Source organism: Phodopus roborovskii, unplaced genomic scaffold, assembly GCF_943737965.1.
Source record: "Phodopus roborovskii unplaced genomic scaffold, PHOROB, whole genome shotgun sequence".
NCBI lineage: Eukaryota > Metazoa > Chordata > Mammalia > Rodentia > Cricetidae > Phodopus > Phodopus roborovskii.
The window spans coordinates 24,975,403-24,994,524 of NW_026126434.1; the positions used below are offsets into that span (position 1 = coordinate 24,975,403).

Sequence of the window (19,122 nt, forward strand, 5' to 3'; positions counted from 1 at the left end):
AGCAGTGGGGGGCTCAGTGGCTCTTCCTGGATCACTTGGAAGGGGCACTGTTGGGACAGGCCCTTCCTGTGCTCTCTTGCCGTGAATCAGGTCTGGCTGAGGAAGTGATGTTAACCTAGCAGGAGGGCTTGGCTAATACCACCCGGGTCTGGATCAAGGCCACGCCAGGGGAGATACATGGCTACCCAGTGTATCTTATGAGAGGGACTGGCCTTCTCTATCGCACTCTCAGCCCGTGACTGCATCTCAGAAACACCTTGTAATCTTAATCAGCGTGGACCCTCCTTTGGCAAACGCCATCTCACTCTAGGCAAACAGGCCAGCAGTATAAAGCCAAGAACTCGGGCAGTGGCTCATCTGTCACTCGTGGTCCTTCCTGTGAAGCTGCCATGGAGCACAAGGTGACCTGTGTCCTCGCTATGGTCCTTATGCTGGCCCTCAGCAGCCTCGCCCAGGGCCAGGCAGGTGAGTCGAGTCCTCTTGTTTCCTGCTGACTACAGCCAGACACTGGGCCCAAAGGCTGTTGTGATCTTTTATTCCCAGCCTTCCCCTGTGCAGCTACCAATCTGGGCCCTTGAAGGCCATTATCCTGCTTATAAGGTCATAAAAGCAGAGAAGTATGGAGCAGTGAGGTGGGGCTCTGGGACCTGTGAGGGTGCAGGGAGAATGGAGCTTTTGCGGCTAGGTTCCCCCTTCCCTTATTGATGTCAATGTCGTGTTCTTAGAGCCTCAACTCCAAACGCAATGTTTAGAGCGAGGCCCAGTACTTCCACAAGCCCCTGCCAGCCTCCCCCTGGCAGGCAGCCCTGCCCAAGTATTTGTGACTGAGCCTTCAATAGATCTATCCATATCGTGGGGCCCTGGGTCCCTAGGATACACCCAGCTCTGAGATTCAACTCCTTCCTGAAGCCCTGTGTCATCCACCTGGCCCTCAACCCTTCTGGGGATGGAGGGTCTTGTGACCTGTGACCTTGTCTCAGCTGCTTTGCCTGTGGAATGGGAATAGTGTCACACAGGGGTGAGACAGTGGCCTTGTGGGAGCCGCACTCGCCTGGCTGTAAAGAGCGCTTGATTCTTAGACACAGCGTTAATGAAGAGGGAACAGGAAGTTTCCAAGTGTAGGATTTCTACAAGCATGAGAGAAAAGTTAAGAACATTCTGCTTACTTTCCAGCACCTTCTGTGTCCCTTTGGTGAAAGCAGGTAGTTGGGAGCGCAGGGGTCACTGCCTAGACCCCTCTGCACCAGCCTGTGGAAGGGAACAAGGAGCCAGCAGGGATGAACCTGAGGGAGAAGTGGCTTTGCAGTAGACAGTGAAGGGTGAGGGATACCCCCCTCTGCTGTTCTGTGCTCTCTCCAGCCCCCCAGTTCCATTCATCATTCAGCCTCCCTGCTTTCCTCTACCCCATTCCCTGGACCAGGACTCAACATCTGTTTCTGGGTCACCTGATGTCAATGATGTTTCTATACAGATACATCTATAGATATGTAAAGATATATCCTATAGAATATAGTGGCTGCCTGTGTGGATCCTGAAGGGAACTTGGCTTTCAATAATTCCCTCATGTGAGCACAGATGTATGAGCAGGGCAGAGATCTTTAAACCCTGCTGGGAAAGGGAGTCAGAGACCCCAGGAGAGCAGAAACATCCCTCCTTTCCTGGATGCTGATTCTCTAGGGCGTAAGGTCTTCTTGTGACCCCTGACTGTTCTAATGGGCTGCCAGTGGTCACCTTAGCTTTATAATAGAACCTCAGATTGGAGGCTGGTGCCCCCTCAGAGGCCACCAGTAAGTGGCTGACAGGTCCTGACCTTATCCTGAAAGACAGGAGCAAGATCTTTGAGAATGGTTCAGTAGAGCCCCACAATAAAACAGCCCTGGAAGCTGGTCCTTGTTATGAGTAGTTTCCTCCCCCCCCCCATCCTGGTCCCAGAGCCACACCAGCCTCAACTAACATACAGAGACGCTGTATTAGATATAATGCGGTTGGCCTGTTACTAGCATTTCTTATTGGCTAGCTCTGTCTTAAGTATTACTCTAAGTATTTCCACGTGGTCTTATCTTACTGGAGAGAGGGTCAGGATCTCTGCTCTCTCAAGTCTCTACATGTTGAATCTTTTCCTACTTCCCCCTAAATCCTCCTTGTCTCCTAGTCCTGCCTATCTTGCTTTCCTATTGGCCAACAATGCTTTATTCATTACTCAATAAGAGAAACATATTTACAGAATGACATCTCCCATCAGGTCCTGATGGACGCCCAGGCCTTGGGACACTGATATGTGCTTGGGACACCTAGTGTCATCCACTCAGCCTTCTCTAATGAAGAACTGTCTCAGCTTTGTTTAGTCTTATGGTTCTCCACACGCCCCACCCACCCTGCTTGCTCCCCTCACTGTAACCCCCCCCACCACCACGAGTGTTACCACCATCCCCATGCTTATCCTTTCTGCACACTGGAAGTTTGTGTTGTGTGGTGCACGTCCTCCATGGGTCTGTGAGTCTCTGAATCCAGGTCTAGTGTAGAGAGTTGAAAATCTGACAAGGGGTCCTCTTTTACTTGGCTGTTTGTCAAGCCTGAAGCAAAGATATATCCTTGGGAATGCTCACCAGCTCCTTGGCACAAAAGGAAGGAGGCTGCCATAAGACTTCTGTTTTCATCTTTGTATTCTGTCACCAGGCACAGTGTCTGGCTTTTGCCAAGCCAGTTCCTACATGTAGCCAGAATGCACACTGCTCAGTGTTCATTTACTAGGCAAGTACAGTTCACTGACCAGGTGCCGAAGCTAATAAGTGGACAGTACATCCATCACCTAACAGGTGGAGCTGTGCAAACCTGGGCCCTGGAACTAACTCCAGCATCAGTCTTCCTGCATCTGCAAATGAGGATCGTATCCTCTTGCATATTCAAACCTGGATACCAGTTGGCTGTGTCCTGTTTCCTCAGAAAAGGAAGCTTCCAAGAGTGTGGACAACTTCAGGAATCTAGCCCATGACTTTCCTCTGCTTTTTGTCTTCCTTTTTAGAAACATGTACCATGACTCCCCGAGAAAGGATAAATTGTGGCTTCTCCGGCATCACCTCCCAGCAGTGCAAGGAAAGAGGTTGCTGTTTCGATGACACTATCCGGGGATTTCCATGGTGCTTCCAACCTCTAGCCATCGAAAACCCTCCAGAAGGTATAGTTACTTCTCAACAGGGGATGAGGATTTGGTTCGTAGGAGAACTGGATGAGACTCTGTGTCACTGGTGGGTCTTTACCAGTCTGGCAGTCCCTGGATGCCTGTGACATGGAGGAATCCTGGTCTAGGGGTGAAAGACCAGGGCTGATATCTGGCAATGGAGGGAACCACTTTTATTTGGCAGTTTGTCAAGTCTAAACCAAGCTACGTCCTTGGAAAATGCTCACTAGAGCAGGAGTGAAGGGGATGGCAAGACATTGCCAAGCCAGCTTCTCTGTGTGCATTTGTGTAAGTGGTTGTGTGCATGCCAGAGGTTGACCTCATGCATCATTGCTCAGGAGCCATCCACCCTCTTTCCTGGGTCTCTCACTGGGATGAGTAGAAGGCCTGGGGAGCAAGCCTCAGGGACCCTCCTGTCTCTTTTCATCTCCACAGTCCTGGGATTACAAGCATTTACAAGTTGCACCTTCCTATATGAAGCTGGGGATCGAACACAGATCCTCTTGCTTGCAAGGCGATCACTTCGCCAACTAAGCCATTTCCTGAGTCCTAACAATTTGTATTTCATGAAGAATTTCCCTATTGTCACTTTGATTCAAAGCTCCCTACATCTGTTTAAAGAGAAAGACAACACTCATGAGTATCTTTTGTCTGCTCTTCTCCTTTTAGAGGAATGTCCTTTCTAGAGTCCATCTGAGAGAGCTGGTTGCATCCAGACTTGGCACCACCACCTGCATCTGGGAACCAGAGCCATCTGGCCCACCCACTGCATATACACCTGTTCTGTGGCTGGATCTGGCCTGGTGACACTGTTCAACCTCTCTGACTTTTAGAACTCAAATTCGGCCTGAGAATTAAAAGATGTGAATGCTATTCTGTGTTCTTCATTCTTAAAAAAAAATACAAGCCGTTTTGCCATTTTCCTCTCTCTGATAGTCAAATGTAATATGTTGGCTACTGATTCCTTGCCATAGATCAACCCTTAGGTGGAACTGTATAAGGGAGGCAGGAGGGAGGGTAAAGTGGGTATAGTAGATGCATCCTATAGCTGATGCAGTACTGTTGGTTGTCACTGGTGTTGGGACCACGGACAGAGGTCTCAGGGTCATGCTGAGGGACCTCACAAGCTTCCAGCACAAGTGCTTCATGAGTGATCCCCATGGGTGCTCCTCAGACATTCGAGGGAAGAGGGAGTGACCAAGAGCTGAGACCCATCTTCCAATGCCACTAGAGTTGTCAATCTAACAAACCAGGATTAGTCTCTGATCCTGGGTGGTGGTGGTTACTAAAGACACAACAATGAAAAGCAGAAGAACAAGGTTCATTTAATGTGGCCACATTGGGAAGAGGAACAGAGACCCAGTGACCTTCCATCCTTAGTCCATCTTTGGGACCCTGAAATGAAGGCTTAAATAGGCAAGAATTTAGGCAAGAGTTGTGCATAGCTAAGCAATATGGTCAAAGTGTGGTTTCATCCATCATCTTGTCTGGCCTCCAGTTTCTCAGGCAAGGCAGTCTGGCAGTCTGGCAGGTTGTAAATCTCTTCCAAAGAGACAAAACCCCCCCCCCACTTGGCTAGCATCAGGCTTCAGCCTTTCCTTCCCTGACATGAGGTTCCTGGGGGAATTCTAATCTCGTGGGGGTGTATGTCTCAATCTGGTAACCAAATGAAGGGACATGGTAGTCTCTTTGCAACATCTTCACTCCTTCACTCCTGCTAGGGCACCCAAACTAAAGCCTTTTCCTACCCCCCAACAGAAACTGGTTTAGGATGTGAGCCCACAGTCACATGTCTGAATGAGTTAATAAAAAGATGGTGTGGTCATGCATCAAACCTGCCGCCAGCAAACAAACCAACTGGGAAATAGAATAAGAGCCAAGGGATGGATGCAGAGGCTGGAAGTCCTCTCCTCATCTTAGTTTGAACACAGCCCAAATAAATGGACACAGGGTCATCTGGAGCTACCAATGCCACTGCCAGCCTGGTATAGCCATGACAGATGGGCAGCCTCATTGAGGGGGATCACAGGTGCCCCTAGTCTAAGAGCTTTCCTGGGGTGAGGAAAGGGACCTCTTGGAGGCAGCTAGCACACTCCAGGGAGCACACATAAGCAGTCCTGGGCATCTGGCTCCCTCCTCTCATAGGACTCGTAGGTGTTTATTGTACATGGTTCCCAGGAGGAAGAAGGGAGGACCAAACCCAGTGGGGCATCTCTCTCTCTACGTCAGCCGGACATCAGGATGAGGCGTAGAGAAATGAGAACAACCGGGATAGAAGTAGCCTGTCCCCTATAACAAGTGCACACAGTCATCCTTCATTGTCTCTGGGAGACAAGCTCTAGGAGCTTCCAAGGACAACAAACTTTGTGAACTCACAGTACACTTAGGTGGAATTGTGTGGTAACCTGCACACAACCAACACTGTCCTCTTACATGGCTGAAATGTTCAGTTACTCAAAATACCAGCAACGGTGGAAGCAAAGTCCTAAGTAGTGCTGTAACTGCACCTTTTGGGAAATGATGGCAAGAAAAGGGATCTGTGCATACTCAGAATCAGAGCGCATGGATACGGCAGCTGACGGCACCCAATTGCATGTCCTGTGTCATGCATGTGCTGTTGAGATCAGAGGGATGTCCCTCATCTCTCCTGTATGTCTGAAGACTACTTAACCATACAGTTAGTTATTTATCTTGTTGCTGTAAGAAAATACCCAATAAAAGCCACTTAAGGAAAGAGAGCTTTGTTTGGTCTCACAGTTGCAGGGCACACAGTCCATCATGATGGGAAAGGCTTGGTAGTGCGAGCTTGAGGGATCACATTGCATCCGCAGTCGCAGTCAGGAAGCAGAGAGAGAGCTGCATGTTGCTGCTCACCCAGCTTTCTTCTTCCTATTTGGTATAGGGCTTGCCCTGAGAATGGTGACTTTCACAGTTATGGCAGGTCTTCCCATGTTGGATAACTTGATTTAGAAACTTCTACACAGCATGCCCAGAGATTTATTTTCATGATAATTCTAAATCCTGTCAAGTTGAAATTACTTTTTTATCACTGTCCGACCAAGGCAATTTATAGAAGGAAAAGTTTATTGGCTTACATTTCCAGAGGATGAGTCTATCATGGCAGGGAATGTGATAGCAAGATGTAGGTGTGATGTTGGGAGCTCCCATTTTCAAATAGGCATGAAACAGAGAGAGCAAACAAGGCTTTTGATTTCAAGTGACATACTTCATCCAGCAAAGTTGCACCCACCTCCAAAACCTCTCCAAAGACTGACACCAACTAAAGACCAATGTTCAAATGCCTAAAATGGGGACATTCTCATTTAAGCTACCACAGCCTCTGTTATTGGTGAGAGATGAACTGTCTTTGGTAGGACCCCATAAACCTCATACAGGAAATAATCCACACAGCCTCTTCAAGACACAGTCCTGGGACAAAGAGCTGAGTGTTGGCACCATGCCACTACCTCCCACAGTTTGCTGAGCCATGCATGAGGTGATGCTCTAGTGTCCTCTAAAGGCCAACCATCAGGTACACCTCATGCTGTCTCCTCTCAGCAACTCTCGAGTGGCTAGAAGGGTGTTCCTATCTTGCAGCTGGCTGATTCCTTGGGTACTCACCTCCCACACCTCCCCTTCTTTCTCACCTAACCTTCACTCATGGAGAATGAGGAAAATTATTCCCTTTCCAAACCCTTTCAGCTAAAGGGGGCATCTGTGCGAAAGGGTGTGGGGGAAGGAACTTAGGAATTTTCTACCTTGTTGAAGAAACTGTCCTCTGGCTCCCTGGACAGCCCTGAAGACTGCCTTTGGCTGCTATGGTGTGAAGATATAATGTGTTACAGGCAGCCATCTGTGATAATGAGTTGGAAGATCCCAGCTAGAGTCTTAACTTCCTTGAGCAGTTGATTCTACCTCCCCATCACACACTTCCAGACTTTGTGTTAAGTAAACTCAAGTGTTGTTAGAGCTGAAGCCATTGAATGCTGGAATTTCTACATGAAAGCCCATTAACAAGCCTGCATCTTCCTTCATAGTTGAGCAGAGTTGCCAAGTCACATGGGCAGCTTGACTGGCAGATCAAGGTGACTGGAAATAGATGTTTAATTTTTGTTTGTTTTGTATAGGGCCAGTGTGTCTGCTTCCGACACTGAAACACCATGAAGGGTCTGGTCTGATGAAGCAGATGCATGGAGAACACGGGGAAGCCATCAGAGGTTTCTTTTAGACTGTAGAGCCTGTGCAAAAAAGGCAGCTGAAGCTGACCTAAGAGCTATCGCCCCTCCAAAGGACACAGTCACACAGCAAGCTGAGCAGCTAATGGCATTTGACACTGATTCTTATGACTGGACATATTCAATGTAGACCTTCATTTGTAAAGAAGTAATGTACTGTTTGCATACTGGTCTGCCTGCTCCTGGGATCTGTGCTGTGTAGGATCAGTTCTGATGAGAGGTTCTCCACTCCCAAGAAACAGTGCTTGGATTTTGCTTTTGAATTTCCTTTTAAAACAGCATTACTGATGGTGTTAATTCCATACTGTAGGCCAGTACCTCATCTGAGGGTAAATGTGTACTTGAATCTTTTTTTTTACACATAGTGCCAGCCACGAATAATGGAAATTCTTATGTTCTTTTCCTAAGAGATTGTGTGTGTGTGTGTGTGTGTGTGTGTGTGTGTGTCCTGTGTGCAGGTGCCTCAGGAGGCCAGAAGAGGTCGTCAGATGCCCAGGAGGTAGAGTGACAGCCGTGGGTCGTGGGCACTAGATTTGGATCTTCTGCAAGATCAGCAAGCATTCTTCATTGCTCACCCAGCTCCCCAGCCCCAGCTGATTTTCTATAGAGCCCTAGGGTGCTTTATGCCTGTACGAATTACTGGCGTAAACACACACATTGATTCAGAGTCCTGGGAATGGTTTTTATTTTAAAATTCTATTTCAACAAAATTGCTCTTTGGACTCATTGCTTGTCGGAGTATGAATTAGCACTTCTCATGGCAGGAGTAACTTCCCCATCTGCCAGGACCACTGCTGTGATGTCTATTTAATTAAAGCCCACTGTCCCACCTACCACACACTTAAAAATCATAATTACAGCCATGCTTTCAAACACGGTGACTAGCTTCTAAGGGCAGAGTTTCCGTTGGCATATGCAGTGACACACCCCTAAGTACAGGGTGGCATGGCTGTGTACACAGGCCACCTCCTCGGGGATACAGAAACAGGGTTCTGATTTTGAACAGCAATTAGTGCCACGGTGCAGACTAAGCTATTAATGATGAAAATTAATAGCGTGTTGTGCAATCGCCACGTCACCAGTCATTAATCTCTGCAGCTGGGTCGATCCTGGGGCCCACCCGTCCTTTGTGGACAGAGCTCTGCCCTGTACTCGTGGCCCCTCTGCTTTTCTGGCTTCTGTTCCTACTTTGCAAGGAGCCTGAGGCTTATGAATGAGAACTAGAGAGTCAGCTTGCCATCTATCAGCTCGTGCAGACTTCTCAGAAGAATCTAGGACTTTAAAAGCTAAGATGGGTTAAAAACAAAACACCTTCAACAGGTACCAGAAAATATGAACCCCATGGTGGAATAAGCCCAGACCCATACATGTGATCTTAACCAAAGGCCAAGAACTTAAGCCTCCTTGAAGCCTGTCGACACAGTTACACATGGGAAACCGTTTCTGGTGCAGTGAACAGTTTTGTAAACAACAAAATGAAAGAGAAGAAGACAGTCTCTCTAAATGCAGGCAGCTCGAAGGCATTGAGATCGGGCTTCAGATTGTGGATCAGGAGCACAAGCTCAGTCCACACTAACCCAGTCTGGTGGTTCAAACCTGAAATCACAGCTATTCAGGAAGCTGAGGCAGGAGGATCACAAGTTTAAGCCCATCCTAGGAAACTTAATGATTTGAAGCCCCAGGACCCTGACCAAAGCACTCATCACAGCTGTTTGCTGTTATTTCAGACATGCTAACTCTCCCACAAATGGGAAGTCTGTAGACCGTAAGAGGCATTGGTGTAGACAGAGAAATGTGTGAGTTACGAGTGACACTCCTAAGACTTGTTCCTTGTGAATGACGAGTGAGTCGGTAATCTCTACCACTTGCCAAATGTCAAGAAGGAAGGAGTCAGCAGGACAAAAATGATGGAAAGGGTCAGGCCCAGTGGTCCATGTCAGTAATCACTGCTATTCTGGAAGTTGAGGCAGGAGGATCACGTGTTCAAGTCCTGTGTAGGCTACAGAGTGAGTTCAAGGCTAGACCAACTAACTTGTTGAGGGTTGTCTCAAAATAAAACATAAAATATAGCCTGGGATAGGTTCAGTGGTAAAATGCTTGCCTAGAACATGGGTGGGCCCTAGAATCCCCAGCACTGAGAGAAGAAGAGGTAGATAGATAGATAGATAGATAGATAGATAGAATAACAGAAACACAGATACAGAGGGGAATGGAATGGGCCTCAGCTATGCCTAGCCTGCCGCAACCTCACACCTGAGATCCACCAAGACGGCATTAGGACCATGTGTGCTCAGCCTAACATTCAGTGTAGAAGCCCAGTGCTCTGTGGGTCATGGTGATGACCAAGCATCCTTACCCCTGAGACAGAAGTGAGTTGAGAGCATGGCTCATGTTCCAGATTGGGCCTTTGACTTGAGTCTCCATTTTGGAGCTTGAGACCACAACCCTGAGGCAGGGAAGGACCTATGAGTACCCCATAGCTAAGGGTTTGGGTGGTCCCTTCCAGGCACCTGAGCTCCAGAGAGGGCTGTGGAAATCTTCTTCTTAAGGGTGATACAATACACAGTGTGGTTTGTAGCCTTGCTTGGTCTGTGAGCCTTGTTGCTCCAGAGCACAGGATCCAGATAACACCCCACAAGCCCTGGGCTTCTATCCATTGTTGAACTGAGGGTCAGACCAGGAACTGGTGCTGAAGTCAAGTTGTGGCTTTTCATCATGTTTGTAGGGTCATTTGTAACACTGGAGAATGATAGTGCTAACTTAAGAAAACATCCTTGACTGCGAAGGCGGGGAGGGCCACGTGTTGAACTATTTGCTGCCTGGGAGCCTTGTGGGAAACATAAACTAAGAGGAAGACATCAACCTGGCAAGTGCCAGCCATGGAGTTTTCTGCAAGGTTTGGACAGCCAGGGGCCCAAGGACAAGGAACAGACTTCAAAAGTATGTCTTGATCTCTTTTCTCAGCTCTTAACACCCAGATGATCTTTTCTGAGTGGAGGACAGATTCAATTAGGCAAATGTCATCATGTGTATTCGTACACATGCTGGGCAGGTGTGAACCTCACCAGAGTTAGTAGAGAGCATAGAAGCCTGAGACTTTTCAGGAAGTGAATCCATTCAGTCTGAGAAGGGCCAGTGTTTCATGCTGCTTTGTATGCTGACAAGTCAACATGGTGGAGTGGAGTGAGACATTCACTGTCTGCACCTGTGGCACTGACCATGTCCATTGGGTGTGGGGACAGGGGCAGGTGTTACCTGGGGGAACTAGGTCTGAGGAAGGGGCTCTCAGGGAGCTCTCTTGCTTGTAGCACAGGGACAGGAGAGCATCTGGAGGCATCCCTGGGACCAGGAACCTGCTGGTGTTCATCTGTCTATGTTTTTGTTAAGAGCTAGTCTACATGTCAGAGTATCTTGATCACTAGTGGGAGCCTGGCTGTTCCTGGGCTAGGCAATGCTTTGCTGCTTGTTGTCAAGCAACTAGCACCAACAAGATGCTCAGGATGCTCCCTTAGTCCTGTACCACTTCCATAAGATGACAGGACAGGCTCGGGGGGGGGGGCATCTCCATATACAATAGATTGTGTCATGGGGTGGAACCCTGCTCTTAGGGACCCTTTGAGACATCTTATCTACCTTCCAGGGTTATCTGTTCTACAAACATCCTTAAAGATAGTCCAAAGATAAGATGGCATAGCTTTCTGGAGAGGGAGGGACCCCTTCCTAGAGTATAGGATTGGTCAGATAACCTTTCACCCAAAGTAGACATGAGAACAATGAGTTTGTGACTCACATACTTACATTTGGGAGAGAAGGACACAGCATACACACAGAACTCATGGGGAGGTGCTCAGGCTGGGGCAACTGGGATCCAGGCTCTGTAGTATCAAGGAGTAATGACCAATGTTTCTGTAGACAGACTGGATTAATGTCTTTAAGCTGTTCTGTGGGTGGGCAGTGGGCTGGAGACCCAACCAGCTACTTCAGGATGAGCAGGGTCAGGTGACTGGTCCTTTGAAGAAAAGTGACTGTGAGCAGGAGGAAGTGGCATTTGTGTCTGAGCCACTAAAAACTCCCAAATCCAACCAGGATTCCCAGGATCCTTCAATACTGAGCATTAACTTTAGGTTTTATGTCATGTGGGTGGTTCTTCATACGCAAGACCGGGAACCATGAGCCAAATACACCCCATCTGCTGTAAACTGCTTTTACCAGCTATTTTGTTTCGGCAACAGAACAAAGCATTAACATTGGCCTGAACCCATGGTACTAAGGGTTCTGAACAGCAAGGTGTCAAGTGGGAGAAAGAGAGATGAGAAATAAAGAAGGTAAGAGATAAAGAAGACAAAGGCAATAACTGGGACCTCTTGCACAAGCAAATGTATTAAGATGTACAGTAGCCTATATATCATTTGTGGTGTGTGTGTGTGTGTGTGTGTGTGAGAGAGAGAGAGAGAGAGAGAGAGAGAGAGAGAGAGAGAGAGAGAGAGAGATGGCCAGGATCAGCAGAGAGCTAAATCAGATACTGCTGGCAAAGAGAACACGGGATAGCCCAGACAGCTGCCTTAGGGCTGATAACTACATGCCAGGAAGAATAAGCTGCCACCCTGAGTCCTGAGGCACTGGTACCAGCCATGGACCAGTCTTCCCAAGTCCATTCCTGGACAAGGACCCAGAACTAAAGTTCTCTTTGTCCTGAGAAAGTCACAGGTCAGCCTGGCTCTCTACAATGTACAAACCAAATAAGAAACTGTAAGACTTTATTCATCTGTATATTGAAAGCTGACAGAGTCAAACAGGTGCCATCACTGAGCCAGCCCAGCCTGGGGATTGGGAGAAGGGCTGGGTGGGGTGATGTGGAAAAGCTTCAGCCTAGATTCACGTGAAGTTCCTTGGAGGACAGGCTTGCAAATAGCAACCCCTTCTGTACATCTAAACACTATTTTGACAGAGTGTAGTGCTCTGCCTTGGTCCAGCCTTTTATATGGTCCCATCACTTCTGGTCTTCACTGTTTCAGGAAAAGTCAACTGTTTATGCAAGTTTTGCGATGGTTTTCCTGGCAAGTTTAAGAATTTTTCTTAATTATCACTTCCTAGTAATTTGGTGCATGCCTTATTTTTCTTTGAATTTATCTTCCTTAAAACTATTTGAGTTTCTGGTGGTGCCTTTACCATGGGTACAATAGGTGGCAGTATCTTTCAGGCCTTCAGAGGTTTTCGAAACTCTCCAGTGGGAGTAAACCACAGACTCAGAGGCAGTTTGACAGCTATTAAAACCAGAGCTCCACAATTGGGACATAGCTTTGCAGTTTGGGGAGGACTGTTTTCCATGATCGACTATATTATGGTTCAGATAAGGGGCAAAGAAGATCCCTGGAACTCCATCACTAGCAGTGCCTTAACAGGAGCCATCCTGGCAGCAAGAAATAGACTGGCAGCCATGGTTGGGTCTGCTGCAATGGGAGGCATTCTCCTAGCTTTAATTGAAGGAGCTGGTATCTTGTTGACAAGGTTTGCCTCTGCACAGTTCCCCAATGGCCCTCAGTTTGCTGAAGACCACTCACAGTTGCCTTCAAGCCAGTTACCATCCTCACTCTTCAGAGACTACCGGCAGTATCAGTAGGACGTCTCTTCCCCGACTCCTGTCATGGGTACACTGTACTTCAGTAGGGTTTCAGAAGATCAAGTTGCAGTCTTTCTAAAGCCGTAGGTGGGGCAGCAGTGGCCAAGTGGGCCGTGAAGAGACACTTAGCACATTTTTCTATTTAAAAGAGACTCAGAGGGGAGAAAAGATCCCAAGTTTATTTATTCACACTTGGATTGCATTTGTGATCAAAATAAATATCTAATACCATTTAAAGAGCGTATATATACACGTGCTTAGAATATAAAGGACCAAAGGGCAAATAACAGTGAAACCCGACTATCGTTTCCTTCAGGACTTCTCTGCCTGGTATTTTGCGTTCAATTATTCAGACAATAAAAGGTTTCTGGGCCTGACATTTCCTTTTAAAGTTAAAAAAACATTATTTGGGTTTCTATATTTGTGTATATATTCCTTTCTAATGATTGTTGGGTGTATTTTCTTGCTTTGTTGTATGTATAGTAGATTTTGATTTTTGTATTACACATTGTCATGGTTTGAGTCTGAAATGTCATTTGGACACTTAATGGTCGTCTGGCTTTGGAGGTTGCAGAACATAGGAGAAATAGTGCCTACCTGGTGGAGGCTAGGCTACCAGGAGAGAAGCAATATCATCTTCTGTCTTAGTCTGAGCCCTCTGACTCCTGGTCTGGATGCCACGTGAAGGATTCTGCCACACTCTCACATTCGTGGGGCCGCTTCACCACACTTGACTTCTTTGCCAACATAGACTGAAATCCTCCTCACACTGTGAGTCAAAGTTAACATTTACTCCCTGGAGTTGCTTCTGTCAATATTGTCTCACAAATTAACTAACACAAAGACTTAGTATAGAGAGAAGTGTTGTGATTAAACCTGCCCTTGTAGGTCATAGCCTTTGTCACCTGTCAGAGACATCTAGAGGAGTTTGTAGATGCTATTAGACACATCCTGGAACGATGAGCTCAGAATCCCTGCCAGAATATAGATAGAAATGATAACAGCAAAGACACACTCTTGAGAGTTCATGTGAGAAGGAACCTCATTTGGAATTAAGCTACAGTCCATTTATTTCTAACCTGCCAAAGACTTTGGACACATTCTGCCCATGTCCTAATCAATCAAGTGACCCCGAACTCAAAAGCATGGACTAATTTTCTTCAGTGAAGGAAATTTCAAGACAAGATAACAATCCAGCTATGGCGTGGCTGTTACTTGATGCGTTTATCCAAATTTATGGTGAGAATCCAGAGCAAAAAGATAAGAACACTGTGAAGTTTGGCAAGGAAAGGAAAGCAATAATATTTGAAGTTGTACACAAAGCAAGGCTGGAGGAAGTATCTAATTGTCAAGGAGTTTAGTGTCCTTCAAAAAAAGCCCTCCCACTCTGCATTGGAACAATAGAGAAGGTGACCAAAGGGCAAAATCCCGCCCTTCAAATACTCCTGGGTGTATGACTGCAAACTCATTTGAAAGACATTATTGCAATGGGAAGAGAGTCCCCAGGGCCTGCTGTTCAAACAGAGCCATGGAGAGAAATGGTTCCCATGTTTCAGCTGTGATGGCACCGGGGGTCATGGTAGCAGTGGTCCCAGAGATCATGGCTACATTATCAGCCTGGCAATAGATCAATCCCTTGGTCACTGCTTTTGTAAAGTGCATCATGTTGGAGTCATGGGGCAATGGAGGCTGGCAAGGGAGGAGGGGGAGAGCCTGTGAGGCTAGGCAAGCCTGCCTGAAGAGAGGCCCAAGGGGCTAATAAGTGAGTTGGTAAAAGAGAGATGTAAATCGCAGTGGGGACCCCCCCCCCACCAATGTTGGAGATGTTGGCGATCTGGAATGTGTACCAGGGAGCGCTGCAGGTTGTTAGTGGAGCTGGCTAAGAGACAGTCTATGTTGCTTTGTAGTAGGGCTACTAGATGGGGTGACCCGGTCCTATTAGAACCCCAGTGATGACACCATGTGCATTGATGCCAGGCATAGAGTTGCTGGATTTTATGTTAGCCATGTTAGTTTCAGGGTTTTCTTCACTAATATCTCTTTCCCCATCTTAGAATGGAAGTGTTGAGTCTGTGGGTTTGTATATTGAAAGTATGTAATATATTTTTAGACTCCACCATAGCAGTGTTGTTTAATTAAAGTAGTGAAAATACAAGAAAGAAAGAAAAAGGAAACCATACATAGTAACTGCTGCTGAGTTACACATGAATAGAGAAGAGTGCAGGGTGGAGCTGGCGAGAAAAGGCCAAGCCTGACGACTAGAGCTCGATGCCCGGGTTGCCCTTCATCTTCAGGCTGCATACACGAGGGTGTGGGCCGCGCAGGGCACAGCTCCGGGCCACGCGGCCACTGGTGGCCGCTCGCTGGTGGGAACACCCTTTGGATCCTGCACATCCCGAAGGGACAGCGAGAGGGGCTGCCGACTGACCCGCCGGCCACACTGCAGCCGACTGCGCAGCCCACGACGACCAGGCAGGAACTGGACGTGGCCCGCGTCGAAAGTATGTAATTTAAAAAGATTTTTTTTTTTTCAGAGACTCACAACTAAGGATCTTGAGTCTTGGTAGACACTTTGGACTTTTAGACAGTGTTGGGACTCTTCTTTGGGGGCATTTGGAGTCGGACTGAATGTATTTTGCATTACATGGTGGCCATGGGCCTGTGGGGGTCCAGATGTGGAATGCTGTGGCATGAGTTTGTAATGTCCCTCATAGGCACATGTGTTGGAACACTTGGTCCCCATCTGGTTTCATTGTTTGGGAGTGGGGGATATGCGGCCTAGCTGGCAGAGGCGGGTTGCTAGGGGCAGCCTTGAAAGTTAAACCATTTCTAGTTCTGTTCTGAGCGATCTGACCACCCATGAGGATCTCTGCCCACATCCCACCACCCAGACCCATGCTGCCAATCCTGCCTTGCAATGATGGACCGAAATGATTCTGAAACTGTGAGCCAAATTATACCTTCCTTTTCTACAGCTGCTTCTGTGGGATGTTGTGTTACAGCCATGAGATAAATAACAACACACACATCACATAGTCACCGTGTTGTCTGTCTGTGTTGTGTTATTGTCCCTAGAAAAGTGCTGAGTTTCACCCAGTCAGTCTGTGCATTGAACTCTGTCCCCTAACCTCAGTGATCTCAGAATGTGACTAGATCTGAAGATGGACTATTACAGGAGCTTCCAAAGGTAAAACTGTGTCAGTTATAATCCACAGAGGGTCACCCTTGTGAAACATAGGAAGACATTGCCTTCTTCCTGTTGAGGAGAGGCCTCACAAGGAACTGGCCTGGCTGATACCTTGATCTTGAGCTTCCAGCCTCCAGGAGTGTGAAATGACACATGCCTGCTGTTGCAGCCCAGTGCCTGTGGCTTTTTGTCCAGCAACCATAACAAGCTAACTCAGGTAGCTAATTTACTTGCAGAATAACTTGATTCTTTCAAGACCTGCTTTGAAGTTCTTCTAGAATGGGCCTGGAGCACCTCCACTCTGGAATTGATCATTCTGTTCCTCTGTGTGCCTCTGTGTCTCTAACCCATCCTTGGGTGGTTCATAGCCTTATTCCTCAGGCAGGGTAGAACCCATGTGATTCCAGACTATAAGAACCACAGTACATGTTCAGCTCAGCCCCCTGGCAACCATTCCTCCCTCAGTATTCGATTTGTCTGGCCATGGGGTCAAGGCAGTTAAAAATTTGACTTAGAACTCAAGAGACTCCAATTCATGTTCTGGGGGCTTCATTTTCCTCCTCCCACCCAGCTACCCTGGTTCTGGCCTGAGTCTGGTAGCTAATTCTCTACACATCTCTACAACTTAACTAGAGAACGGTGTCAAATTTGGTTTCCCTACCTCCAGGAAGAAAACAGGGCAGTGGGGGATTTGCCTTGTTGTTGCCCTCCCCTGCATCCCTGTCATTTGACAGTGGTTTAGAGTCGGGTATTGGAGAGGTTGGTCAGGACCCCTTTCTCTGCCATCAGAAGGAGATGCCTGGCTAGTACCCAAGGAGCTGCCAATTGTTATTCCTGAATAGACAGACACCACCATCCCCTCTCCCACAAGAGGTGAAGGTGGGACTAAAGGGGAGGAGTAGAAGAGGAGTAGAGAATAATGACATCATTGCAGAGTCATAGCCGGTCTGAGAGCATGCATGGGGGCAGAGTGTGAGGCTCTAGAGCAGGTGTGTACCCCAAGGTAGGAGGCTGCCAGGTGATGTGACCCCGTGGAAGCCAGGCTGGAGGAGAAGAGGTACAGACAGAGGAAGATCTGAGCTGCTATGGATTAGAGGGTTAGGATTTAGGAAGTGGCTGCTGTGGTAGCCACGGAGAAAGTGCTAGAAGTGAGAGCATATGGAATAGAAAAGACACCCATGTTTTGTCCTTGCAGAGTTCAGATCCTAAGTGAGAGGGGAAGGGGGAAGTCCTGGAGTCCAGGAGAAGATATGGAGTGGTCAGTTGTGAGTCCGGATGTGATATGCCTGGAGTACTGAAGCCATTTAAGATGGTCCGTGGGAATGAGTCCACGACACAGGAGACAGGCCAGTGGACCCCAGTGGACCCCAGTGGGGCAGGTGCAATAGCTGTGGTACAGCTCAGAGCCTGGATCCCACAGTACCCACCAACTTCTGCGTAAGTGGAAACTGCAGCTTTGAGATTATTCTGAGCCCCAGTGATGAGACAATGGTTCCACAGATATGGCTGTTTACTGTTGTATGGACTCATTCCCAAGGTTACTGGTCCAAAGTGTGGGACCATCTTAAATGGCTGCTCACAGTATGAATAGACGGTCTATAAAAACTGATGCAGGAAGTTATCTCTGTAGGGCACAGGCTTCTGCAGGGAAGTGGGGGATTGCTCAAGAGCAGCAGCAGAATAGGGTTAAGTGTCTCTTCAGGGGACAGGTGACTTCAGCAGAACACCTATTAGGGGAGGGGGAGTTGGGTTAGGATGTGGACCAGAGAAGAGGAAGAAATGAGAATGTTTGAGATAATGGGTGATTGATAAGCACGAACATTTGTTGTTGTTGTTGTTTCAAAACATTTCTCTTTAATCATTTTTTCCAAGAATCATTAATGTTTTAGTTTCTCTTCTTTTCCACTCACTTGATGTCGTTGACCTTTACCCCTTATCATTATATAGCAAGCCAAATGCTTATATCTAGTTAGGTGCATCTTATTCATACTGTGCCCTAGCTGGCAGCAAACGTGCGGTTACAAAGTAAGAAATTTGAGCCCAGTGGTCAATTCTGATTTTTTTAATTAATTTATTTTTTTTTTACATTCTAATCCCAGTTCCCACTCCCTCCTTTCTTCCCACTCCTTCTACTCCCCCTTCCTCCCATCTGCTCCATGGAGAGGGTCAGGCCTCCCATAGGAAGTCTACTAAGTCTGTCCCATCATCTCGTTGAGGCAGGGCCTCTCCACCCCCACACCATGTCTAGGCTGAGCAAGGTATCTCTCCACATAGAATGGGCTCCACTAAGTCAGTCTGTGCATTAGTGTTATTTTAGGATGCCATTGTTTCTTACCACTGAGTAGTACTTTATTGTGTAAATATACCACATTTTCTTTATCCATTCTCTAGTTGAGTGGCATCTAGGCTGTTTCCAAGACTGGCTATTATAAATAATGTTGCTATGAATATATCTGAGCAAATGCCCTTGTGGTGTGAATGTGCTTCTTTTGGGTATATGCCCAACAGTGGTACGGCAGGGTCTTGAGGTAGGCTAATTCCTAATTTTTTGAGAAATCGACATACTGATTTCCATAGTGGCTGTACAAGTTTGCACTCCCACCAGCAATGGAGGAGTATTCCCCTTTATCCACATCCTCTCCAGTATAAGATGTCATTGATGTTTTTGATTTTAGCCATTCTGATCCGTGTAAGATGAAATCTCAGAGTGGTTTTGATTTGCATTTCCCTGATGACTAAGGATGTTGAGCATTTCCTTAAGTGTCTTTCTGCCATTTGAGATTGTTCTGTTGAGAATTCTCTATTTAGATCTGTACCCCATTTTTTATTGGATTATTTAGTAGTTTGATTTCTAGTTTCTTATAGTTCTTTGTATATTTTTGAGATCAGCCCTCTGTCAGAT

At 47.1% G+C, this 19,122-nt stretch overlaps 1 protein-coding gene across 1 annotated transcript; it reads left to right on the forward strand.

The window, feature by feature from the left end:
- The first annotated feature begins 315 nt into the window (after nt 1-315).
- On the forward strand, nt 316-4,033 carry LOC127223868 (trefoil factor 1). Its single transcript, XM_051186559.1, has 3 exons — nt 316-465; nt 3,023-3,175; nt 3,848-4,033. The coding sequence occupies exons 1-3, from the start codon at nt 390-392 to the stop codon at nt 3,862-3,864; spliced, it is 246 nt and encodes an 81-aa protein (XP_051042516.1). The 5' UTR covers nt 316-389; the 3' UTR covers nt 3,865-4,033.
- Nucleotides 4,034-19,122: the final 15,089 nt, after the last annotated feature.

What these genes read in the sequence shown, in the direction of transcription:
- LOC127223868 (XM_051186559.1), top strand. Translation starts at nt 390, where the DNA reads ATGGAGCACAAGGTGACCTGTGTCCTCGCTATGGTCCTTATGCTGGCC. An exon ending in CCTCGCCCAGGGCCAGGCAG is followed by an intron (nt 466 to 3,022) that starts GTGAGTCGAGTC and finishes CTTCCTTTTTAG; the next exon opens with AAACATGTACCATGACTCCC.